The sequence below is a fragment of the Drosophila ficusphila genome, unplaced genomic scaffold (assembly GCF_018152265.1).
Source record: "Drosophila ficusphila isolate 14025-0441.05 unplaced genomic scaffold, ASM1815226v1 contig_197, whole genome shotgun sequence".
NCBI lineage: Eukaryota > Metazoa > Arthropoda > Insecta > Diptera > Drosophilidae > Drosophila > Drosophila ficusphila.
In genome coordinates, this window is record NW_025064091.1 from 7,008,573 (window position 1) to 7,035,233 (window position 26,661).

Below are 26,661 nucleotides of genomic sequence, written 5' to 3' on the forward strand. Positions count from 1 at the left end.
CTTATATATACGTGTCACACAAACTTGGCAAACAATATTTTGTGCGATATGAACAGCGTATATTAAACCGCATCGATAAGGCTCACCATTATAGTCGTTTGGATGGCCCCATCTAATCGTGCGGCTTATCAGATAAGATGCTTTTCACGTGGCTAAACTAATCTATCGAGTGGAAGGCAATCAAAACATCCTACAGTTGTTCGGTTTATTATTGCTTATAAGCGAAAAACGTCTATATGACGAATAATAATGCAAACCTTGTATTGAATTGCTAGTTTCGGTAGGTTTATGTAAAAAAAAGCATTAAGCCAAAAAGTAGGCAACCTCAAATATTAATTAATTTTCTAGCCGAAAAATATATAACCAATTCTCCAGCAATTGTTAAAGTCATCGTTATCTTACAATACGTTCAAGTTGTTTGTTTAGTGGGTTTTTCAAAAAAGTGATAGATAAATTTGATGTCCAATTGATCAATTGGCTTAAGGCGTTATCAGGGCGTTAATGTGACTAGCCGACGTAGAATATGGTATTAACCCTTTATTGCTTTTGGTAAAAAATAAGTAATGGATTACATACCATTAAATGGATCTTAAATTAGTTTTACAAAATAAACAAATTTTGTTTCCAAAGCATATTAATAATATTCAAAACTAAAATATATACAACTGATTAAGTAAGCACCTATAGGGTTAAGGTCTGGAACGATATAAAAGGCCGAAATCGGAAGAGTTCTTTATAGTTGATAAAAAACAACGAAATCATGAAGTTCACCATTATTTTTGCATTGGCCGTGTGCCTCGTCTGCGTAAGTTCGCAGCTAAAAAATATATGTATAACTTAAAAGTAAGAATTATTTAATTCCCAGGTAAATGCGGTGATGGTTCCCTATCCCAGCGAGGACTCCTCGGTGGAACTGGACGATATGACCGATGGCTTTGTCGAGGTGGAAGAATTCGGATTTTTAGGAGGAGTCAAGAAGGCCCTGAAGATTGCCCTGCGCAGTGTGAAGGGATTCAATTGTGTCATCAAGTGGGTGGTCGGCATCCAAGACAGCGCCACTCAGTTCAACGCAAACGTGGCTCATTGCGGCGCCACAGCCAGCAACGAGGTGACCAATCTGATCAACGCCAACCTCAAGATCATCAGTACCTGCAACGACATCATCAACCTGAAGTCGAACGTTTGCAACGATGCGGATGACGAGCAGACCAAGATCTCCAACAGCTGCTTCGTGAAGACCCTGCGCAAGATGTGGACCCTGAGCAAGCAAATCAGAACCGCCATTAAGCTGGCCAAGAAGATCCCGCAAACAGGACCGAATGCCGTGGACTGTGTTAACGATGCGGTCAGCACCCTGGTCACCTACTACACCGCCTTCCCCCAGAACATGGTCACCTGCTCCCAGCTCACCTCCTAAAGGGTTTTAAGCTCAAGCAGTTTTAAATTCCAGCATGCAATAAAAAATCCGTGACAACCACAATTCATTATTTTTTCTTACTTACATAAACTTACAGTTTAAACTGTAATGTTTTGTACTTCAATTAGCTTGCATCCTGTAAGTTAAAATATTGTACCTCAATTATCATGAATTGTGTAAATCAAACTCTGTGGTGTATTTATTTTTTGGAAATGCTGGTATAAAAAATAATATTGATCAGGATTGTGAAACTTTTATCAACTCTTTTATTAAATTGGTTTGGAAATATTTTGTTTGTTGCCACGTTCTTATATCATCAGCATGCATCAGTACTTCTTAACAGAAAAGTGCGTGTGTACCTCCTATCACCCTTTAGAGTTGATAAAATGGAAGTGTGACAAAAACAACACTATCCAGCAGATATGATCACTATAACCTAGGGCTAGTCTATTTTTAATCTTTGCTATTGTAAACTGCTCGAAACGATAGCGTTTTTAATAATTTGTTATTTGTTCTACCCTTGCAGAGGGTATTATAATTTTAGGGAGTTCGCAGAGCAGTTAAGGAGACATCTGTGAACCGGCAAAAAATTCGCTAATACCACGTCCATAACTTTTCTGATTTCAATCCGATTTTAAAGTGGCATTTGTATTTTAGTTATCTAACAAACTACAATTTTTATTTTTTGGCCGATTTTTTGTTTGTTTTTTTATGATGCAACACTTTCCAAATTTCCAAAAAACGAGTTTGCTCAAAATTTACCAAAGTTCACTTATTCTTAAAGTAATAGGAACCATTTCTTCTATGTTGTTTAACCTTTATGCATTTTGCTCGATATTTGTGATGACTTCAAGGGTATATAAACATCGGCTCACCGAAGCTAGCTTCCTTTCTTGTTTTTGTTTCTGATTAATTATGTAAAGTAGGTTCCTCTGTTATTGGTTGAATGTTATTTTTAAATTGGAATTTGAGCACTTTATTGTCTTGAGCAGCTGTCATACTGCCATTGCAGATGTAGATGTAGATGAAGTGACTTTTCCAAGGGTTTTGTTTTGCTGAGCGCCTCTAAAATTAAACACTGGGTGTTTCCTGGGAGCAACAGTCCAGCGTCGATTGTGCAGGTGCAGCATCGAGAACGTGTCACCTATCTAAAACCGATCTCGTAGAGCTTTCGGAGCTGTCAGCACCCACTAGAGGAAGCCCCGGAATGGCTATCTGGCTATCACTCGTTGTGTCCACGCTGCATAGATAATGCCAAATTAGTTTCGCACTTTGGTTAGCTTAATTAAAACTACATATCGACGGCATATTATTGTATACTATTTTAAAAAAGTATATGTGCAAATCGGAGCAGCCGGATCGCCACTTCACCGATATGGCGCCGTTGGTTCTTCCGTATAAATAGACCACACGGATCGGTCAGCAAGCATTCACCAGTGAAACCATCTACCAGCAACATGAAAGTGATCAGCCTGTGCCTTCTGGTCGTGGCCTCGGCCAGCTTCCTCCTGACCACCGCCAATGTAAGTTACTCGGTTGCCACGGAACGTCTTCTAAAAAATCTAAAAGAAAACAAGGGTACAAAAATCAAACAAGACCCTCGTTTAATCAGCTACTGAATATCACGTCTATAAGATAAAGAGAAAATAAATGTTGTGGTGGCAAAGGAAAAATACAAAAAGAGACCATTTTTTTATTTGTTTTTTTTTTTTCGTGCTTGAAAACCTTGTGAAACTTTAGCATATAATATATTTCAATAATCTGTGAATTCAATTTGGTAATTTTGTTTAAATTTTAATGAAAGCAAATATATTAAAATACTTTTTTTTTTATTAAGTTAATGGGTTAAATTTTTCTTTTCATTTCAGGCCAATGCCGTTGGTGCTCTCGAGGACTTTGAGGCCTACACCGATTTGGAGCTCGAGGAATTGATCGCCGACGAGATGCTTGACCAGGAGGAGGACTTCATGGGCATCGAGCAGTACGGCTTCATTAGCGGCTGCCGCAAGGTTCTGTGGGCTGGATACAAGGGCATCAACGGCACCAAGTGCATCGTCGAGGAGGTGGCCAATGTCCTGTTGACCTGCACCAAATACGTCGATGACGTGGCCAGCTGCACCGGCGCCATTCCCAAGGATGTGCAGGCCATGATCGACAATGCCAAGCAGATGATCGTCACCAGCAACAAGATCCTTAACTTGCGTTCCGATCTCTGCGCTGCGAAGACGAGGGGCGTTGCCTCCTCCACCAAGAGCTTCTTCCACTGCACCTGGAAGGCCTTCTGCGCCACCATGAGCCTCGTCCGCCGCATGAACACGATGATCAAGCAGGGAACCGCTCTGCCCTTCAACACCTCCAACTGTTACACCACTGCCACCAAGGAGGTTGTCTCCGGCTGCAACGCCTTCGTGCCCAACATCAACGTCTGCATTGCCAGCATGACGTAAGCGGTGCGCATATTGGTATTAAAACCATAAGATTCTGAGCAAAGCAATGCAACTTCTTTTGATTGTGTCTAATTTCGGAGCTTGGGGGGTTCGATTTTTCGGAAAACCTGCACAAATCGGTTTATTTCAACGAGGCAGGTATTTTCTTTTAAGTTTCAGTGCCTATACTAAAAGTTCCACACCAGCTTTTTCAAATTTCTGAAAATGTATTTTTCGAAATTTTTTGAATTTGGTTTGACCTTGACTTTTTTGCCAAATCGATTCTTCCGTTTTTTCCGCACTTTTCTTTTGGAAAAACTTGCATAAAATGACCAAAAATCGGGTTATCTTAACGGGGAAGGTATTTTCTTTCATGTTTCAAGCCCTATAATAATGTTTCATACCGAATTTTCCAAATTTTTGAAAATATATTTTTTTGCAAAAAATTTTGTATGGGTTCCCCGTATGTTGCATATTGGCAGGTTGCCACACAATTTAAAGCAAGTTTAAATTACATAAGTATTTATTGATTCGTTCGTTCGTTTGTTTATTTATAGCTGTAATATGTATTTATGTTTTATATAATTAATAATATTGTTTGAGCCGCGTATATAAAAACAAATAACAATAAAAAAATGCTTAACCGAGACAATTAAATTAATTCCATTACTCAATAAATTCAAGCCGATTCACAAAAAAAATACAATAATAGTTAGAGGGTAAAAATAATAAAAAATACAACACCGAAATAGAGCTCAAGGACAGCAGTTTAGATTAGATATATATGGTTGTTCGCCTTGCGATACTGTCCCCTAGGAATAACAATATTATTTTTGCCGAATTAAAAAAAAAAAAAAACATTTGAGTACAATTAGGTGTAATGATAGAGGTTATGATATAGTACAATGTAAGTAGCTAAAACTTAGACTTAGTTATTATGGTTTATATGTAGGGCTTTTGATAATTGCACATGCTTTAAGTTAATCGAAAAAAAAAAAAAAAAAAAAAATGCACCACTTAGACGAGTCGAGTTTATAGGACGGATTTCTGTTTGGAATTTTCGGTATGCGGATGCAGATTCAGATTCAGATTCAGATCAGGCTAAGTCTACTGTTGGTCTTGCGCAACTGGGCGCGCCACGGTATGATGTTGTCCTCCTCCTCCTCGACGTGTCCCTGGCTGCCCTCCGAGGGTTCGATGAGCTCCTGGTTGCCAGCGCCGCCGCCTTGTTCCTGATCCTGGTCATTAGCCTTCAGATCGCCGTGGTTCTCCTTGTTGCCCAACTGGAGCTGCTGTTGCTGTTGCTGCTGCTGCTGATGTTGCTGCTGTTGCTGTTGCTGATGATGTTGCTGCTGCTGATGGAACTGGATCTGCTGGTAGTGCTGCTCCATGCCGGCCAGATTGATGTTGATGTTGTCGATGGACATGGCGCGATTCTTGAGCCGCCAGGTGTCCGCCACCCGGTTGTTCTCCTCCACCTTGGGCGTGTAGATGGCCGCCCTAGAAGAAGGTCAGAGAGTTGAGGCCAGGGGTCCAGGAGACTCCCCGCTAGCCGCACCACACGCACTTACTTCAGCTTGTTCTCCGTCTCCTCGCGCCGGGCCAACAGATCGCGCTTCCACTGAGGGATCTGGGAGAGGCGACGCGACTCCGCCTCCTGGGCCATCCGCTCCTCGAAGTCCTTCTTGGCCCGCTCGGCCGCCTTCTTGGCCATCATCTGTCGCTTCCAGTCGGGTATGGCGTTGCCCGCCTGATCTCGTTCCGGTATCTGCAAGTAGATCTTTGATCCGCCTCTTAGCCACCGTCCACATAAGTTGGCCACACACACTCACACACACACTCACCTGGTCAACGTAATTGTTGCCCGAGAACTGCTTCGTGATCTCCATGTAGTGCTCCGAGTCCATGCGGCTGGCCATCTGCTGCTCCACCTTCATCTTCTTGATGCCGGGTATGTCCTTCGAGATCTTCAGCTCGGCAATCAGGTCCGACTTGAGATAGGTGTCCGTGCTGGAGGTCAGGCACTGCATGCTCAGGCTGCGCGCGGGCATCTGGTAGGGCTTCGGCACCTTCTGCGTGTCCGTGCGCCGCAGCTGGAGGGGATGGGGATAGGAATTGGAAATATAATATTAGAAATAGAATTAGAAATATAAATGGAAATGGAAATAGAAATGGGTGATAGGTGCTAAAGTTTGTGTGGTAAGATTCTATTCTACTTTCAGTTTGGAAACTGGATCAGATCAGGATCACTGCTCACCTGAACGCTATTCAAATCCTGTATGGAGATGGCCGACAGGGGCTGATGCTGCTTTCTGGTGGCCGTGTCCTGGCAGTTGGGCGCCGAGCCGTGCGGCTTCTTCGGCTTGTGCGACTTGCCGGTCATGGTGGCATCCTGGCCAGAGGGCGGACCACCCATCGGCGGCTGCGGCGGCAGCATTCCGTGGGGCAGCGGCGGCGGCGGCGGCGGCAGCGGCGGCTGCTCGCCCATTCCATGCAGCTGGTGGGGATGCGAGTGCGAGTGCGGATGCGAATGCGGATGCGGATGGGGGTGTTGGAGGTGCGGATGTGATTGCGGATGCTGCGAATGGATCTGCGAGTGGTGGACCTGCTGCTGGGCAATCTGGATCTGCATGTAGTCCTCCGTGTCCGTGGAGCTGTGGATGAAGAGCAGGCGGAGAAGAAGGTCGAATTAGAGGGAGCTACTACTTTCACTGGTGGGTGGTTGATGGTTGGTGGCTGTGGTCGTGGGTGGTCGGTGGTGCTAAGTGGGCAGTGGGCAGTGGGCGGACCTGCGCCAGGCGTGGCGTGTGCGCAGTATCATCTTCGGATTGCAACTGAGTTGCTGCAGCTGCAACATCGCAACTGTGGCAAGAAAAGTGGCAGGCCGTAAAGTGGCACGCATAAAATTTCATGCACTCTTGATCGCCAGAGGAAGTGGCGAAGCTCTCAGCCAAAGTGCTGTGCATCTGGCTTTTGCAACCAAGTTTAAGATATAAAATAGAATTTTAAGATACTTTGTACTTGAAAAGTGTTAAATCGTAATCATTAATTGGTAAAAATGCAATATTTTAACATAAAGCTATTATGATAAAAACTTCCCTAAATATTTTTTTAAAGGAGAAAGAGTATCGGGAATGTGTTCTGAACTTTTTCTTTGGCTACTCGGCAATCAAGTGAAGTTTGCTCAGCGCTTTTCTCGCGTGGAAAAGCCGCAGCACCGAGATCTAACCACCTGGTAGCTGCTAATTGCCCAGCGGCAGCCAACCAGCCAAGTCTTTGAAGCCATGTATCTTATTTTATATGTATTTGCTATTTCTTTCTTTCGGATTTTGGCTAATTGAGGCGAGGCAACTGTACAGCCGAGATACTAATTATAAAAAGCCGCTGCACGAGATGTTCAGCCAAATTAAATCGGCTGCCATGTGCTAATTGAAAGCCAGGGTACGGAGGATATACTCTATTATATATGATATATATGTATATGGTAGATATTTGGGGGGATGGATAACCACTCGTATGAGCACTCACCGGGCGGAGGATGGACACGAACGCTTGTCGATGCTGATGCTCTTGAGATACTCGGACGGCTTGATGAGATGCGTGACGCCGTCTTGGGATTTGTTGGGAAAACTGGGCGGCACAAACGGCAGCACGAGCTGCTTGTTGACCAGATTGGGTCCGCCGGTCCGCTGCAAATGGGTTTCACCGTAGATCTGCTGCTGCTGCTGGGTGAGTTCGTAGTGGTCCTCCGCGGAGGAGCCTCCTCCATACAAGCTGGGAGTGTACTGATGCGGCGGCTGGCTGTTGGGATAATGTGGCTGCTGGTAGTTCCCATTCGAGTTCACATTCGCATTGCTCCGCGACTGCTGGCCCTTGGGTCCCTCCGAGTAGCCATAGAAATGGCCATTCGACTGGGCACTGTTGTTGACACTGCCATTGGCAACTCCTGAACGGGATTGGGACTCCTCCGGATTGGTGTTGCCAACTCCATTGGCGTTGCCGCCACTGCTGCCGGCATTGAGCAGCTTGGCTTTCTTGTTCGCTGGAATTGAACCAATTTATTTATGAGTTTTGTGGGTTAGCAGCTATCAGTCTGAGCAGTCTGAATCTGGTCATGCTAACCTGAGCAGACAGCAGCTAAAACAAATATATAGAAAATGCACAAGAAAATACGAAAAAGCCAGCCAGCACAATGGATCGCTGCGTAGCCGCCTTTCACCAGACGGAGATTTTGATTTGGATGAGACGCCGGAGCCCCAGTTGCATACAAATACGACAACAAAATCACATAAATTACACTTAAGCAGTGGCTAAGTAAACTCAAGAAATGGAGTACATTCGAGGGATATCGAAAGCTCAAGCTGTATGAAATGCATCTTCAGCGGTTCAACTCAAATATTGTAAAGGAAAACTGTTATCAATATATTTTATTTTTAATTTCAAAGTTCATTAGACTGAGATATGGTAACTAATTGCTGGCAGATAAGGGGACACATGTCTGGGCCAATTTAAGGGTGGCCGAGATAAGAAAAGTCTGCCAGAGATAAGCATTCAAATGTGACTGATTGGTTATTCAGACTTAAGAAGGTGTCAAAGAAACGCTAATCAAAAATACAAATAAACCTCATATAAACAATACTATTTCAGTGTTTTAAATTGAGTTGGTAGCTGTATGTCCATTATGTAAAGAAATCTCCATATGATGGTTTTCCTTATTGTTGTTGAAAAGCTCGCGGCTTCCTGGGAAATCTCTTTCGGAATCGGATGATTATCCCCACACACGGAAGAATACCTCCTCCATTTCGACGTGGGAGTATCCCCATAAAAATTGAATTAGCCAAAGCTGTTGCCATGAGTCTTTGTGCCTCTCGTCACAGCCAATTTCCAGGCAGCCAGTTAATTGGCCAGACCCCATCTAAACCCGATCGCACTTGGTCGCCAACTTTCACGGCCTCGGCTAACTTGTTTCCCCGGCGATCATTACGTGGTGGTGGCTGGCGCAGATTCATGGCTGCAATCTTATGGCCAAACCACTCGAAATCGAGTCCGGCCAGTTTGCATTGAATTTATTTATGCGATCCCAAAAAAAAAAAAAAGAGCGAACGAAATTCGCATTTTTCCACATGTCCTCGCACACTTTATCTATCAATTTGTGCGGAGCAAAGCGGTTTGCACTCGTCAAGTCAAGACCGCGGTGAAATTCGAAATTGGAGTTGATGTCCAGTTCGGTTTCGTTTGCTGTTTTACGAGTGCAATGCCTGATCTTCGCTGTACAGGTATTCACAGGTATGTTCAAATTAATTAGGAGGCCAAACTGGCAGCCGAATATTGGTTGAAAGCGCCATGTATCAAAACAAATTAGTATGTTTGCCAGATAAAGTTGTTTAAACAAAACTAAAAGAAAGCGAACTTTTTGTCTCAGAATAATCAGAAGATCTTTATATTCAAGACAATGTTTGTTATCCTTGCTATAAAATATGTATTTGTATGTGATATTTTCAAGAATGAGAGTTTTGTTAATGAATTATGTTCTCGATTCGTCCTTACGAATTTTAAATCAGAGGTTTTAAATTTAAATTTATAACGTTAGCTGAAGCACACTTAGTGTTTTTGCAATTAAAATATATTAATAAAATACACTTTAGCGCCACGAGTTCATTGCTTGTTTTGATTATTGTTAAGAGAAGATTTTCGGGCTTGGAAAGCATTTTTAGCACTTAAATTAAACACATTTCACTGGCTTTATCCGTGCGCTATCACTATTGTGCGAGAACCACTTACACCGAAATATATCGAACCGATGGAAGCTGAGCGTGAAGTAATTCCTCCGCGAGTTCTTGTGCATCTTCACCGAGCCGAGCATGTTCATTGTGGCGATTCCTTTTTTCCTTAGGTTAAGCACATTTTCAGGAGTGAGAAGTTAACGCGACACTTTTAATGATCGGTCGGAAGAGCTAATGGCAAGACCCTGGAGACGACGCGGCTACCACTTCGATGGTGACGATGTTGCCTGGGCGAGCTCCGTTGGCAGCCTGAACTGGGTTCAAGCCATCGCCAAAGTTATTCACCCAAGACGACGGATTGCCGCCAGTGGATTTTGCCAGCGAGAGACAATCCGACCGACCGACCAACCGACCATCCGACCATTCGACTGCTTCGCAAACACGTTCACTTTCGTGGGTAAAAGTTTCGCAGATCCACGAGCCGATTGCCAAAAGGGGGGCGTGGCACATGTGGGCGGCGGTGCGGGTGGTGGTTCGCTGTTCGCGGTTCGCGGTTCGTGGCTCGAGGTTCGTGGTTCGTCGGTCGCCAATTATTATTGTTGTGGCCAAGTGTGTGGGACATTCGCGACATTGTACCTGGCAAATTGCTTCCTCATCGTGGATCGGGGATGTCATGTGTCCAGTGTTTGTTATAAGCTATGTAACCCAACGTCAATTGACAATAATGTGGGTTCAGCCACTGGGAAATCAAATAGAGGGGAAAAGTCCCTTCTTGATATATATTTTATATAAACTATAAGTTTCCCTTTCCTGAATAAGTTCCAATAAAAAATATCGCTTTGAATTGTAAGTGCTAATATCTTAAGCCTTTCCTCTGATTTAATCTCAAATCCAACTTGAAGTTGGCAAAGAAAATCTACGAAATGTCTGGTATTTTTTTCGAGTGCAGCTCATGTCCCACGACTTTTGCCGCATACGGCAGTCAAGTGGCTGGGATTGTTTTCATCGCTGGCACTTCCACTTTTTCACTTTTTCAGTTTTTCAGTTTTTCAGTTTTCCAGCAGGCAGGCGGCAGCTTGACTTCCACTTCTTTGTTTTAGCCACATTTTCCACGGATCTTTGCCGCCTGATCGTGTGAACGTCGGCTCAATTAATGCCTCTCACCATTTCTCCTGCCCCATCGGACATAATGGGCAATTAACAAATGGAAAATCGGAGCCAACACATGTCAAGCATGGCAGCTATCGTTCGAATATTTCAGTTACGAATATTGTAGCAATTAAGCGAAGCCCCGTGATGTTTATTGTGTGATAATTGGGGGTATTGTTTTCAATTGTAAGCTTTTTCGCTAGGAAATTGCCCATTTAGATTGCTGACTATTATTAGTAATGGTATCCTTAGGGTTTGACTGGTTTCGTATAAGCTTTTGACATTACAAATCCCTTTTAAATGGATTTTAAATTCAACTAGTGCACTCCGCCATCCTCCTAATTAACCATAATGTTTTTCAAATCGACGACATTATTTGCATTGCCGTGTTGACACACCGAATAGCTAACACCTCGATCAAGATGTAACCACTATCCATTATCCCAGCCGAGTGACAGGCATCAGCTACCAGCGGGAGATCAGGTTCTCCTCGGGCAACTCGTTTCGCTCTTCGTTTTTACTGCAGGGCACTTCACTGCCATTTTCCCCACATCGAGACATCGAGACATGACTGGCGAATTTCCCCTAATTGATCAATCAAGGTGGACTGCGGACAGTCACAAGCCATCGACGATGCGGAACCCCTCGGCAATTGCCGAGTTCAAAGACCTGGCGACTGGCAATCGACGGTTAAGGAACTTTAATCAACTAATAGTGGCTTCTTGGGTTAACAAATCTTCTCCCTGGTGTCCATTCCCAAAGTGAAATGCTTAATAAATAGCCCATTAAAATTAGCATCAAAAAAAAAAAACCCCCATGTTATTCATTCCCTTATTAATACGCATTTAAGGACTGTTAAATCTCGCATATCTCTTAAAATATTTGAAATCATCTTTGACTCACCCGAAATGGTGGACATGGTGCGGTTGTGGTTGCCCCTCACCAGTTCCGATGGCCGCAGGCTCGGCTCCTCGACGACCTCCAGCCCCGAATCGGAGTCCACTGCTTCAGCAGCTTGGGGATTGGGAGCCGGAACGGGAGGAGGAGCTGCACCCCCGCTAGTTGGACCCTGATTCGGTCCGAAGACGTTCTTCTTGTAGATGCCATTGCTGCCATTGCCATTGCCATTGGCATTCATGTTGCTCGCCTGCTCGGCACTCAAATTGTTGCGCTGCTGCTGAGCGGGTGCCCTCAATGGAGGTGGCAACGGTGGTGGCGGCGGTCCATTAACTAAAGGATGATTAAAACATTTTCAAATTAGTTAAAACTGGTTTCAAAAATACCTAACACTTAGTAACTCTTTTCAATAACAAAAGGAGTTGTATTATAAATGGAATGTATTCCATTTAGAAAGACTCACCAACTGCCAAATTTTGCATTGGCGGCGCCGAGGAGACCCTCTTGAGATTCCTGCTGCTCTGGTTGCCGCCGTTCATGTTGCCAATGTTGCCAATGTTGCTAATGTTGCTGTTGCTGCCACTGTTGACGTTGCCGTTGCCGTTGCTGCTCGAGACATCCGCCAGGTTGTTGCGGATCATGGAGTTCTTGTGCGACTGCTTGGTCCGCTCGGCGACGTCCTCCGGCGGACAGACGCTCTCGTAGGTGTCGCTCTTGATGCCGCCGTTCAGCAGTTGGTTCTTCAGGTTCAGGTTCACGTTCTTCGCACTGTAGTTGTCCTTCAGCGAGGACTCGTACTTGCTGCTGTGCAAGCCAATAATCGAATGCGATTTGTTGCGATTCAGCAGGCTGTTGTTGTTGTTATTATTATTGTTGTTGAGTGCAATGTTGCTGCTGCTGTTGTTCATGTTGCTGCTGCTGTTATTCAAGTTGCGCTTGTTGTTCAAGTTCTGAAAAGATGAAACAAAGTTGGTTATAATATATTTTATATATATTATATGTTGATCCTTACGTGATTGCTGTACTGAAGTACAATATCTGTGCTCCTGGTGGAACTTGCGCTGGCCGAACGCGAATGGGAGCCACTGTCCCTCGAGCGGGAGCGTCCCACATTGTATTTGTGCTGCTGCTGCTGCTGTTGGTGTTGCTGTTGTTGCTGCTGCTGTTGCTGCATCTGAAGTTGCTGCTGCTGTTGCTGTTGCAATTGGTGTTGCTGCTGTTGTTGGTGCTGCTTTCGCGACTCCTCGCGCACCAAGTAGATATCCTCGTAGTCGTGATCCCCGCCACCATTCTGATTGCTCGCCAATCCCATTCCCATTCCCTTGTGTTTGTTGTTATTATAGTTGTTGTTGTTCTTCATGTTGCCGCCGGCGCTGCTAATGTTGCTGATGTTGCTCGTGCTGCCGTGGCGATTGAAGCTCTGGCTGCGCATCTGCTGCTGCTGCTTCGGCGAGTTGAAGCTGGACGAAATGGAGACGGACTCATCGGAGCCACTGCCCGCTCCACTGGAGCTCGAGTGGACGTCCGCCTGAATGGTCATCGCGTTGCCCGCCTTCGACTGCATCATTTGGTGGCCATGGCTCTTGCCGTGCTGCTTCACGCTGCTGCTGCAATCGGAGTCCACGAAGAGATCCCTCACGCGATTGTAGATGATGTCCTGCGGATCGTGCAGAAAGAACGACTCCCCGGAGATGCTGCCATTCGGCGAGGGAGTGTTGTACATCCCGCCATTCCTCATCGGATTCACGTACAATCCATCGTTGGGCAGCAGGGCACCACCACCTCCACCGCCTCCTCCCGCTCCTCCTCCTCCGCCTCCGCCTCCTCCATTGCCAACCGAAGAGCTGTTGCCTCCCCGGATTGCCGCCCAAAGAGGACGAACCATTGTAGAGCTTCTCGGAGGAACTCCTCGATTGCTGCGAGTACAAGGCATCGCTGTTCTTCCGCGAGATTCCCATTCCCATTCCCATACCCATTCCCATTCCCATGCCCATTCCCATTCCCATGCCCAATCCCAATCCGGATCCTCCAGCACCGACTGCCAAAGCAGGTGGATGCAGATAGAATGGCTCCACATCCGAGCTCAAAGTCGAGGAGGACTTGGACTTGATCGTGTTGCTGCGACTCGTCTGCTTCGAGGAATTCGAGTTCGAGTTGCAGCTGCTACTTAAATGTTGCTGCTGCTGCTGCTGCTGTTGCTGTTGTTGTTGCTGCTGCTGCTGTTGCTGCTGCTGCTGGTGGTGCAGCTGCTGCTGCGATTTGTGCCGCTGCGAACTACTCTTGCCGTTGTAGTCCACCGAAGTGCCGTGCTGAACCAGGACATTCAGGCACTGAAATCAAGAAAGGTGTCTTATTAAGTAGTTCAACCAAATAGAATAATTGAGTTGAAAACCCACCTCAACTTGCTGGTTTTCTGCTGCATCGTTGATGGGCGATTTGCCGTACTTGTCCAGGGATAACTTGGCTCCATGGTTGAGCAGCCATCGAACCACGGACAGGTGACCTCGCGAGGCGGCGAAGTGCAGGGGCGTGGCTCCATCCCCATCCCGCAAATTGGGGTCCACCCCTTGATCTTGAACCTTTCGGGAAATAAGATAGTTATTCGTTATGATTCCTTTAAATATAAATTCAAAAGTGTTCCAAGCAGAATACTTCTTCAAGTCAGTTTTGAAATAAGAAATGTTCTAGATTTTTCCTTCTGCTGCGAAATGTGGTAGACATCCCCAAAGTAATAGATCCATCAACGTCTCTTTGCCACGAAACCCGTCCACTGGCATTTGAGTCATGTCTGTTTAAGCTAATCCGTCTTAAAGCCCGAGTACGAGTACTCCACTTGTGTCTCGACGGGATGCTGGAGTGTCTATCTATTCCTCGCTGTCCACTAACTCAACGCCCCACGTCTTTCCCTGTCCACTAGCTCAAGTCAATGGCTTTCGGCACTTTGGCACAAGATGTGTGCGTTGTGGAAAGTGGTTTGCCCGCCGAGAGGCGTTGTGGCTATAATGGCAGCTATTTAGTTCAATTTAGAAAGGCGGTTGCCAACAGCCAACTGGCATCGCTCCTCTGTGTACGCTGTTGATCTTGAAAACGCATTCTGGCCATCGGAAGGTTATTGTCTGCGTTGGAAGCGTTGGCTTTGCATAGGCCACTCTCTCCACTCCTTGACCTCCTCTCCTCCACTTCAATCCACTCCACTCCACTCACTTCACTCCTCCGTCGGACGCATTCCCCGATTGATAAATGGCACAAATAGCTGAGACCCGGTGACAAACCGGGCCGAGAATCCCACTCGAGAACCCCGTTAAAGCCACCGAAACAGGACCCACGGACTCCAGCCGACGGAAACGGGTTCAAAGCCACACGGAGCGAAACAACGATAAATAAATTGTTAAATTAATTAAAATTAAATAGCTATAAAACGGAATTGGCACCTTTTAACAACTGAGATTTATATTTATAAAGAAGACCCACTTTCATTAGACTAAACATACTTCCTATTATTCTATGCTTTCATTAGCATTTAAAACTGATATTGAAAATTTGATATTGTTGTAAAATGAATTTAAATATTAAAAACATCTAACATGCAATTTAAAAAACTGTCAACTTTTTTTGTAGATATTAAAACTGATGCAATTATTTCGTTGTTTCTTAGTTCTGGCAATCAGATTAGGAATTTCGGCATTTCCCCTCAATTTAGCAACTGCTTTTCAGCAGTGCTGCTGAATCTGGCAATTGACCTGCATTGCCTGTCGCCAAGTTGGCCAAGTTGGGCCAGTTGGCTTCTTGCGGATCGGATCGGCACGGATCGAATCGGATCGGATCGGTTAAAGGCCGAAATTGAAGCGGAGCTACTATGGCGTACTCACCATCCATTTGAGGCAATCCAAGCAGCCCATTTGTGAAGCGGCATGGATCGGTGCCATGCCGTCGCGTGCACGGACGTACAAAGAGCCGCCGGCCTCGAGCACCAGAAACTTGAGCACCTCCAAGTGGCCCTCCTGCGCCGCCAAATAAACGGGCGTGACATCGTTGTCCATTTGCGTATTGGCGCTGAAATCCAAAAGAACACTCATTAATTGCCGTTTAATTGGAAGGTAGAATAGCCGATAAGGTTATAACGTCGTCTAATGAGTAAAAAGTTGCACCGAAAATAGCTAAAAGCGCTCCCAATTCACAAAAACCTATCGTTGGATATGCAGGGTATACATATATAATATATACCATATATGTATAATTTACTATATGTGTAGGCATAACTGCAGTTAATCGCTACAAAACGCAGTGGGTCACTGGAAAATCTTCTCGTCGTTTTCCTCTTCTTTCACCGGTTTTACAATCGTTTTTTTTTTTCATTGCGGAATATCATCGATCCATCGATCGATTACAAAGAGCGTGGATGGATGGCAGGCAGAGATTAATCAACTGCATCATCAATGGAATGGTAATCTTCGGAGAATGTGTGGGAAAAGCTATACACCGATTTGTCAGGCTATTCAGGGGATTATGTTCCCATCAAATGCCGACTACTATGGATCGAAATTGGGTAACAAATTCAAAGATTAATGCGCAATCGGTATGTAATGTCGTTTGTTGCTATGAGTGAGATGGGAATGCAACTAGATTGCGAGATTATAAGTCGAGATTATTTAGTTATAACTTTCAATCTATAAGAAGAATAATAATTAATGTGGGTTGTAATCTTATAATAATACTGGCATAATTTGATATATTATCTTAGGTATCTTAAGTTCCTTTCATTGATTTTCTTTTTTAGCAGTTAACCCGCAGTTATTTATTTGGAACCCATTCCCCATCATGGATTCTGTTTCTGGATGGATTTGTATGCCCCACCTGACGACGCTGCGTCGGTTGTTCTGCTCCTTGCGGCCCACGCCGCTCATCATGGGCGTGGCCTCGTCGTCCTCGTTGGAGTCCTGATCCTCGTCGTCGTCGTCCAGTGGCTGGCGCATTGGCACCTCGACGGGCTCCTTGCGCCGCTGGTGCGGATGCGAATGGTGGTGCGAGTCCATCGGGGGATGATGATGATGATGCTCCTGCGGCTGCTGGTGCTCCTGCTCCTCGCTCCTGCTCCTGTGATCCTGCGATGCTTCCTCAATGGCCTGGCTGCTATTGCCGGTAACTAGAACCTCTTCGATCTCGGATCCCGTGCTGCTGCTGTGGACACTGCTGCTGAGAATGGCGGCGGTTACCTCCGTGGCGATGATCGTGTGGATGTCATTGTTCGACTTGGACTTCTGCTTGCTGCGGCGGTAGGAGGTCAGACTTGTGGTCATGCGGCCGAGGAGGCCCTTCTTAACGTTGATCGTGGAGAAGTAGCTGGCGGTGGAGGAGTGGAAGTGGATGTGGGTGAGGTTGCAAGGTGGTCGGTCTCGTGGTCAGTTCTCTGGGTTTCGGGTGTGTGTGTTTGAGTGGGTCTTGCTTTGCTTTTCATTTACAAATAATATACGATATATATATATATACATATATAGTTTTTGAAGGGTTCAGTTGGCAGTGCGCTTGGTGCTTCTGGTGTTTTCTGGTTTATTATTTGCCTGGGCTTACCGTTCACGCTCAAAGTTTCGTTTCGATTTTCACTTTCGTTTGTCACTGGGCTTTTTTATATTTTCCGGTTTTTCCGTATCTTTGATTTTCCTTGTACCGTTAGGCATGCACTCACTACTCACAGTCACACACAAAAACACACACAGACACGCACACGCACAGGAGAAAAAGAGTTCGATTTATGGAACTGGTTTAGGAAAAATCACTTAAATGCCTTAATTTGCATATCGAGTTTTTTTTTTTTTTTTTTTTTTGGTAGCAGTCTTTTGTTTTACTTTACTTTTATTTTTATGCCACTTTTTTATGGATCATATAGCAGATAGTAGACATCATCAAAGTGTAGGTACCTGCTGAAACCGAAAGTCTGCATTATTTCGACAGCTCGCTGCGGTGGCTAAACCATGATTAAACCCTCGATGCTCGATCTGCTCGACAAACTTCTGCTTCTTGCCCGCACATATAACATATATATTATATATATATATAAATCTTTTTAGGTGAAATTAACGCCTAAAAGCGAAACAAAAACTGAAGGGGAGGAGGTTTCTCTCGGCGAGTTACGCCTGACTCCCAGTCGAAAATCTGCACTTGTCTTGGCGTCTCGGCGTCTTGGCAACTTCAACTCGTGTGCTGTGTGGCTCGAATTGCTCGTGTTACCATTTAGCTGGCCTGGCTTTCCACACGCCACAGTGGGGCAAGAGTGGGTGTGGACCGCTTTATCCAACGGGAGAATTATAATGGCCACTGATCACCGTGATCATCGCAATTCAACCATTTAGCCATCGCCATCGCCAAAATAACTGGCCAACAAAGGCGCACGCTTGGTCAGGCTTTTCAATCTTCAAATTGCCGGATTGCCCAAGCGGAGTCAGGAAAATCGTTTGTCTATTTTGTGAACACTGCAATTTGGAGCAATACATTAAGGCTCTTCCTCCTCTTTATGTGAGCTATATATCTCGTTTGTATATTTGCCAGACATAACAAATGCTGGCTTTCTACTCTCGCCTGATTTATTTCCCTTGCTATCATATAATTATATTGGCAGCTATAAATATTTTTTATAATTTTTTAAAATAGGTACCTACTTTAAGCTCAACTATATTTAACTATACTGGTCATTGATTAGTTCAGAAATTGAGAATCCCTTCTGTTCACTTTTAAAATCCTTCTTTTTAAACTAGCTCCCTTAGTAACTATCTTTTGACCCACTGTGCTTTCGCCCCCTTTGCTCCAAAATGATGATGGTGATGGCTAGATGGGTAGTCGGGTAGTTGGGTAGTTGGGTATATGGGTACGGATACTAGTATCTGTTCACTTAGTCAACTGGCTTACGACTTCATGGATTTTGCGCACGGCAGCGGAGCTTTGGCTTGGCTTTGGCTTTCTTCGTCCGACTTCGGACTACTTGTTACATTTTCCAGCTTTTCTCGCTTAGAAATGAATTGTAAACCAATTAAAGTTGATTTTTCATCTTTATCCCCGCCGGCGTCGCGTTTATGTTATGTTTCGTATCTTTGTGGCTTCTTTAGTTGGTGAAAATACAGTAAGAAATAAACACATACTATACTCGTATATATTTTACCCATTTTTGTTGTTGTTTTCCTTGTTTTGTGTGTTCGCTTACTTTGCCTCATCTTGTTTCTTTCTATTTGCAATTTAATAATTATTTTTTAATTTATTTAATGTGTCTGGGGGCCGAACAGAAAATGGAATTAAAAAGCGAAATAATTGAGGCGAAGCAGGAGCCTCGTTAGAAATGCCAGTTGACAGTTATAGACTCGTTTATTTAATTGAACATTTGCGTGCTCGCATCCAATGATGGCCGATCGACAATCGTCGATTGACAATCAAGCCTCGCCAATTGCTCAGATCGCTGAGAGAATGCAGAATGAAAGCCACGCGAGTGACACAAATGGACACCAGGGAGATGCACAGATACACAGATAGAAAGATACAAAGATACAAAGATACAGATTCATTACGCAGCGATTAGTGGAAGTCTTCGAGTGATTTCCCCAGCAAATGTGGGCAGCAAGTGCCGCTTCTCGGCTTCGATTCTCCGACAATTATCACGCCTTTTTTGGATCTTCTCTACCAGAGATTTGATTTAATTTGATTTCCGTTTAGTTCTGGGCGTTCTTAGCAAAAGTTTCGGAACATTTACGACCAAGATCATCATTTAAAATCTGTCAATGGTTCGTGTAATTTGAATACCTTTTTAAATTAATTACAACACTTATGTTTTTATGTTTATAATTTATATTTTTTATACTGTACCCCATTTGGTTAATTTAATTATGGCAACCAACCTATTTTAAACATTTGTGTTTCTACCCGTTTATATTAAAAACCTGTTCATGATTCCGTAAAATGATCCTTATTTTTTTTGAAGTTATCATGTGGCTTTGAATGAATTTTCGGTAACCTCGCTGATAGCTGAGCACAGTCCACTTTTTTGGTTTGATATCTCTGACCAAGGATTACCCGTCCTCACTTTTCGGACCAAGCATAGGCATAAGCACTCACTATATATATTATATTTGCAATTTTAAAGCATTTGATGCCGCACTCAAACACACACTTGCAAAAAAATATAGAACAAAAAGAAGGTTAGCCAGCTATTGGCAGCATCCTTCTCGTCCCGATTCGGCCATTTAGTTTCCTCGCTGCCTTGGCCAATCGATTAGTGGCAACTGAATGTTGGCCAAAAGCAGCCGTGGCTACCTTTTCATGGTTGCGGTTGCTGCGGCTGCTGCTGCTGCGGATGTTGCTGTTGGCTTGGGCATTAAGCCAAATGTTGTGGCTACTGTTTGCGGGGTGAAGATGTTGCTGCTGCTGCTGCTGTTGCTGCTGCTGCTGCTGTTGTTGCTGCTCTTTTTCTGCCTTGCAGTTCTTTGGTACACTGAAACTGTTAATTAATTCGCGTTCCGATTCGTTAACTGCATTTGAAATACTTTGAAGCGCGAAATTTTGTTTGCCGTTGCTGGTGTTGCTCTTGTTGTTATTGTTGTTGTTGTTGTTGTTGCTGCTGCTACTGATGTTGCTGCTTCTTGTGATGTTGCTGCTGGCTGTCCAATGGACAGTCGCGGGGGGCGGAGGCGTGGCCGCGCTGCTGCATCGAGCTTCAAAGCGAAACCGCACTAAAACCACCATTGAAATCAAAATTCAAATTCATTCTTCAGCCGCATGTTGCTGCGCGTAACGGTCGCTGGTAAACGGTAACAACTTTTGAACACCAGCCACCGCAATAAATCGGCTGCTATATATCAAATATATATATATGGTATACTATATATGCGCGATATACAAGACCGAGGAGACGAAGCCCACGAACGAAAGCACCGTTCGCTTCGACCAGCGAAACGCGAATAGCCAGCACCACCGAATGCCAAGCGCCATCGAGTGGCCACCGCGAACCACACTTGGTGTGCTGGTGGTGCTGCTTCCTCCTCCTCTGCTGCTTCTTCTTCTTCTTCTGCTTCTGCTGCTGCTGCTGCTTCTTCTTTCTTTCTGTCCAAGGGGAGGCGGACGGGGGGCGTGGCGGTGGCGGTGGCAAACCAGATAGCTCGACACCGAGCTGTCGCCATACGCAATATTATCAAATGGCCAACGGCGAGGGCGGATCGACAGATCAGCCATTGCAACACGGAAACAAGTGGCATTTAAAATTGAGAAACACACAGTTGACACCCTTGAATTGTAGGCGTTTGCCACTTTTAATTATAAACTCTTGAAACACAATATGTAGTAATATAAGCTTTCTACCGAAAATCAAGTTGCTAACTTTCTCAACTACGATAGACACACGGAAATATACAATATTTAATGGTTACGCCTCATAAACAAATTCATTCAAGAAACTTAAGCATCCCTTAATCTTTTAAGTGATTCTTGACTTTTATTTATAATGTTAAGAAATCATTATCATAATAACATCCAAGTATTTTTGCAATCCTCACAAAACAAATTCGATCCACTTAAAACCCGAATTAATAAAACCACCCTCGTTCTCTTCGTTCCGTGTTTTCACAAGAAGTACCAGCTGTCTTCATCGAGGTGCCTTTGTACGCAAAACTATCAAACGGTTTATGACGAGGGCCGTTTGTAATGTTGAGCAAGTCAACTGAAACCTTCTGGTTGAGTTGATAATATGCTATTATGTACATATCTATCGATTTTTATACCTTCAATTGCATCAATATTTATATAAAAATTAAAATAGATAGTAATGTAATAATACATAATTATAAACTTTGTAAAAATATTTAATTTTAAAATATTTTAACCTATTTCAATGAATAGTCAGTCAGTTTCTTCTAGTTTTTTATACGATCCGCCTTCGTTCTCATCTCAACTTGCTTTCTGTGCCAGTTGTCATGTCAATTGATCTGCCTTGGCGCTTTGTAAATATGAAATTCAGCTGGCGATCGAGCGAGGAGATGGAAGAACAGGCTGTGCCACCGATTCTGACTCTCGTACTGCCTGATTCAACCTCCGATTCTGATTCTGATTCCGATTCCTTGGCCAGCATTATGTTGCTCCACTTGGCGGCAAGTGGGGAAAACTCGTTGCAACGGTGCTTTGTGGGGCTGTGAGTTTTCCAGTTTGACTCCAATTGAAAATAGCACACGATAGAACCAAACCTGGCCTGGACTCGATTGGATGGGATTGGATTGGATTGGATTGCCTGCATGGGATGCAGTTGATGGTGGGACGGGGGAAATGGGGAACGAGGAAGAGGAGTGTGTTATGGCACTGGCGATGGAGTGCATCTCGCTTGGCTGGCTCGCCTTGGCCAGTTGGACTCCCATTCCCACTCCCATTCCCATTCCCATTTCCCAATTAAATGAATCAGCTTTGGACGCGTGCTGCTGCTGGAGCACAGGAATTTAGGTGAATCAAACTCTGGCCACGGATCGCTGGCCCACTTAGCGGATAGTTTCCAAGATTCGTTTTAGTTTACCTCGGTTTTCCTAGTTCTCCCCCGACACATCTTCGTTCTTTCTACTTTGTTGGATGAGCTAATAAGTTTTAATTAGTGCATTTAATTGACGGCTCCTAGTTCAGCGAGCAGATCGCAATTTCCCAAATCCACTTATTCGCCGATTCCGTTTATGATAATTAGATCGTTACAGAAGCATTGTTATTAAAACTGGACTTATAATAGGGTAAAACCCTTGATAAGGGATATATTTCATGTCTTCCTTTGAACCGGGAAAACTGTATTCTTTAATTTCGAAAAAAAAATCTTTTTTGGTTTGCAATTATTTTTTTTAATTTTTTTGTAATTTTAGTTAAACCTTCATAAGATGTCGAAAAATTATTTTAATTTAACGGGGAAGGTATTTTCTTTCATGTTTCTAGGCATATGCAAAATTAGGATTACCAGCTTTTCCATTTTTCGGAGAATGCATTTTTTCAAATGTTTGCATAATCAAATTTTCCATTTTTCCATAGTAAATATATCATAAAATGGTCAAAAATCATGTTACATCAACTGGGATAACATTTTCTTTCATGTTTCAAGCCCTAGAAAAAAGTTGCATACCAGCTCTTTCAAATTTCAGAAAATAATTTTTGATTTCTTTGTAAAATCGATTTTTTAATTTTTTCTTAATTTTTTCGGGAAAACTTGCATAAAATGGTAAAAAATCGGTTTATCTCAACGGGGATGATATTTTCTTTCATGTTTCTTAGTTTATTTCAAAATTCTAATTTTTACAAAAATCTAAAATAATTTTTTTAGAGATACCAACATTTTAAAAATTTATGAGCTTGTTTTGTCAATTAAAAAAAGCATATAACAAACTTAACCCACTTGCCATTTTTTTATATAATGAGCAACTTGTTTTGACTCTTCTACTAATCAAAGCAGATAAGAAACGTCTAATGAGAATAATCGTCGCAAGTAAATGGAAAGAAACCGCGTCGAATGGAAATGCAGACGGATCGAGGAAATAATAAAGCACAAAGTGGAGCCGCCATCAATCGTCGACCGATTTCCCCGACACATAAAGGCGACACGAGGAACGGAGCGGCTGCAAAAAGCTTTCACCCCGCGCTAAAATCGCAGTGCAACTTTTGGCTAATCTCTACGATACATAAATTTCGGGCAACTGGTGCACATTCGACTTACCAAATATCCACGGATGCGGCGACCAGCAGTTGGACACAGTCGAGGCAGCCACGTGCGGCGGCATAGTGAAGGGCCAGAGCTCCTCCGTTGGGTCTTTCGCTACCGGAAACGCTCCCCGGATGGTGCATCTGGCCCATTTGTGCCATGTTTCCGAGGTTCCCCAGGTTCATCATGCCGCCCACTCCGCCCAAATAGGAGTCCAGCTGGTGGGCGTGCATTCTGCTCGGGTTCAGGTTGCTGCTCTGGTTTTGGTTGCTGTGGATCAGCTTGTTGCTGTGCAGATTGTTCAGTTTGCTACTGTGGCTTAGGTGCAGATTCGAGTTGAGCGCATAATCGTTTATCGTTCTGCAAGCAAGCAAGAAAAAAAAGAAATTAAAGCCTTTAAATTTTAAAAAGATTCAATTACATTTAAAATGAAGCCATTTTATTTTGCAATGTGTATTAAGAAAGCATTGCATACTTTCGGGTTTGATTTATAAAAGAAATTGAAGTCAACTTTCTGAAGGCGCAACAAATGACTTAAGACACAAACTTGAAGCAAGCAAAAGACTTAAGACACGAACTACCAAACAAATTTATTTTATGAAAATATAAAACCTTAAAATATATGATTTTTTAAATGAATTTAATGGTTAAATGATTACAATAAAGGTTTAGTGTACCAATAAAAATATTGTCTTGGGGATACAATTTTTCTTTCTCTGTTTTTACATTGAAAAATGATGTATTTCCCTTTGACAGCGATTTAGGCACGCCTTGTAATTAATTAATTGGCCAGGGGAAGTGCCGGCAATTAATTTTGATTGCATCTGTGTGAGCATCTTTGGCTGCACTCGGATTCACTGGGTGCCCTTTGCCGAATCACTAAACCAGGTCAAGTCTGCTGCTGACTCACCTGATTGCCGTTTCCGCGACAACAAACAATCATAATGATAATGCTAAAAGAAACAATACACACGGCGACAAATTAATTGAAAGCTGAGAAGCAGCAACGCCAACGGCAGCAGCATTAAAATGCGAAAATGCCGGGCATTTGTGAGCTGTTGTAGTTGTATCTGCTGCTCGTATCTCGTTTGTCGCTGCTTTCCACTTGTGGCAACATAAAGAAACAGAAAGCCGCGAAGACGACACTTTCTTCCAGTTTATTGCATCAACGGTGGCGGCGTCGAATGGCAAATGGAAAATGGAAGCGGGCCGGTAGCAGGTGTCAACAAAACAGGGCAGGTGCCACAAAACCCCACAAATCCCACAAGCCAAAAAAAAAAAAAACAAAAAACATAAAGCCAACAAAGCTAACAAATCTGACAAAACCCACAAACATTCGGCTGAGAAAAAATAAAGTGAAATAAGCGATTTGGCAACAGCATTGCAGGCCAGTTGGTCAACAAAAGTGGCAAAGGGGGTTAAGAAAATTATGATCTTTAAGGGTGTTAAGAGGTGTGAACCTTTTTGTTTCTGGGTTCAACTGATCTCTAGCTTGTGATATAATTTTGCCTACAGAAGAAAGTCTTTTAAATTAATAAATAATTTTGAATTTTGTACTGGTAATAAACGAAAAACCATTGAAAAGATTTTTTCTCAGCCAGCAGCTAACACTTAAATTGGATTCGATTCAATAAATAAATATTAAATGCTTCGTGCAGCTATCCGAAAAATTTATGTAACCAACTACATGAAACGAATTTTTATTTTTTTCATTTAAAATATTAATGAGTACCTATACTTAACGCAGCCAAGCGATTAATGCTATAATTAATGTGGCTAAGTTTATACTCTTCCGAGAAAAGCTTTACTTTTTTAGAAGTAGAGTTTTCATGGCAGCAATATATCTCCATGAATCGATTAGTAGTTAGATATCTAAGTAAAGACCTATAGATTGAAGAGGATGGAGATTCTCAGAGGCGAAAGCTTCGAAAAAAGAGAAGAACAGAGAACGGAAGAAAATAATCATTTAAGAAATTATACTCGTGGAGATCTCTGTTTTTTTTTTCTTTGTGGAATGGGAAAGCCTCGAAGTTGGTGGGAAATTCGCATGTGGATCTCGACGATTCTTTGGCGGCGATTCAAATACCGGATAGGACTACTCAATAAAAATGTGTATAAATCAAAGAAACTTTTCTGATTCAAAATTATAGCTTCAATAAAATTACGACACTCATTAGCAAGATTTTGTGTAGTTAAAGTCGGATTTTACATAAAGATATTTCAACTATAGTTTGCTTATGAACTCTTTTTGATTAGCGATATTTCACTGTACACTGTGGCTAATTGATTTAAGAGCGTGTCTATTTATAAGCTTGGTTTGTGTGTTCTGGTTCGGCGTTTTGTTTTTTCTCTTGGCGATTTCTTTTACCTCAATTTGATGGCAATGTCGCGGCACTTGACGCATGGCACCTGTCCGGATTCCTTGGTCGCCCCCTGGTCACTTCCTGCCTTCGCCGGTGGCGATATGGTGGCATACTGAGCTTCCTCCCGATCTCCATCCTGATCCTTCTCCTCCGGCTTGTCGTCCGCCTCCGTTTCGCTGGCAAAGTCCACCACCAGCTGTTCCTCGTTCGCATCCTGCGCCACCGGCCGCCTGCTGAAGTAGCCGACGTGCTGCTCCACCCCGGCATTGGCGTCCAGGAGGATCCGCTCGTAGGCGGCACTCTCGTTCTCCGAGAGGGCGAACCGCTGCTCGAACACCCGAACGGGCAGGGCGCTCTTCCGCAGCACCTCCATCCGCTTGTGCCGCAGCTCGATGGAGAAGATCAGACGCACGCGGACCAATCGCCGCAATCCCTGATGCGTGGACCTCGCCCGCTGCAATCGTCGGCGCTGCTGCCTCAGCTCCAGCTTCTCCAATCCCTTGAGCGACTTGGGATCCACCAGGCCGTGATTATAGTCCGCCACGGATGACAGGTCCAGGGCCGATCGGGTGCGACGCCAGGGCACCAAGTCGAAGTGGGCCCCGGCCCACGGATGGAAGTTCACCTGGCTGACGTTCGCGCTGCGATCCTGCCTGAGTATCCAGTCCGACTGCTGCTTGGCCTCCTCCTTGGTGGTCACGCGAACGTGCTCGTTGCGAGCGGACGCCTGCGGCTTGTGGCGCTTGTATCGCGGCACTAGTGTCGCCTCCAACATCCGGGCATCCAGACCGTAGTCCCGACGCAGCTGCTCCAGTTCCCTGCTGCTCGCCGTAAACTGAGCACCGTTCCACACGATCACCGGCGCACAACTGGCCATTTGCCTTCTTTTTTTTCTCTCCACCGATCGTTCTGTTCGCGTTTGCGTAGCACGTTGTATTTATTTTTTTTTCCCACCCCGAAAGTTCTTTCTTTTGCACTGTGTGATTAGTTTGGTCGA

The 26,661-nt window shown here is 44.0% G+C and overlaps 3 protein-coding genes across 3 annotated transcripts; 2 read left to right on the plus strand and 1 right to left on the minus strand.

Annotated features, from left to right (window-relative positions):
- Positions 1-745: 745 nt before the first annotated feature.
- On the plus strand, positions 746-1,480 carry LOC108097901. The gene is made up of 2 exons (XM_017200438.1): positions 746-805; positions 866-1,480. The coding sequence occupies exons 1-2, from the start codon at positions 761-763 to the stop codon at positions 1,415-1,417; spliced, it is 597 nt and encodes a 198-aa protein (XP_017055927.1). The 5' UTR covers positions 746-760; the 3' UTR covers positions 1,418-1,480.
- A 1,381-nt stretch (positions 1,481-2,861) lies between these two features.
- Positions 2,862-3,911, plus strand: LOC108097916. Its single transcript, XM_017200452.1, has 2 exons — positions 2,862-2,940; positions 3,286-3,911. The coding sequence occupies exons 1-2, from the start codon at positions 2,875-2,877 to the stop codon at positions 3,862-3,864; spliced, it is 645 nt and encodes a 214-aa protein (XP_017055941.1). The 5' UTR covers positions 2,862-2,874; the 3' UTR covers positions 3,865-3,911.
- Positions 3,912-4,423: 512 nt separating this feature from the next.
- LOC108098006 lies at positions 4,424-26,583 on the minus strand. The gene is given in 13 exon segments (XM_017200646.2): positions 4,424-5,343; positions 5,415-5,611; positions 5,688-5,936; positions 6,101-6,497; positions 7,372-7,885; positions 11,619-11,945; positions 12,076-12,562; positions 12,625-13,467; positions 13,469-13,942; positions 14,009-14,191; positions 15,482-15,665; positions 23,317-23,661; positions 25,670-26,583. Coding segments are annotated over 13 exon segments (5,481 nt in total). The 5' UTR covers positions 26,542-26,583; the 3' UTR covers positions 4,424-4,934.
- Positions 26,584-26,661: the final 78 nt, after the last annotated feature.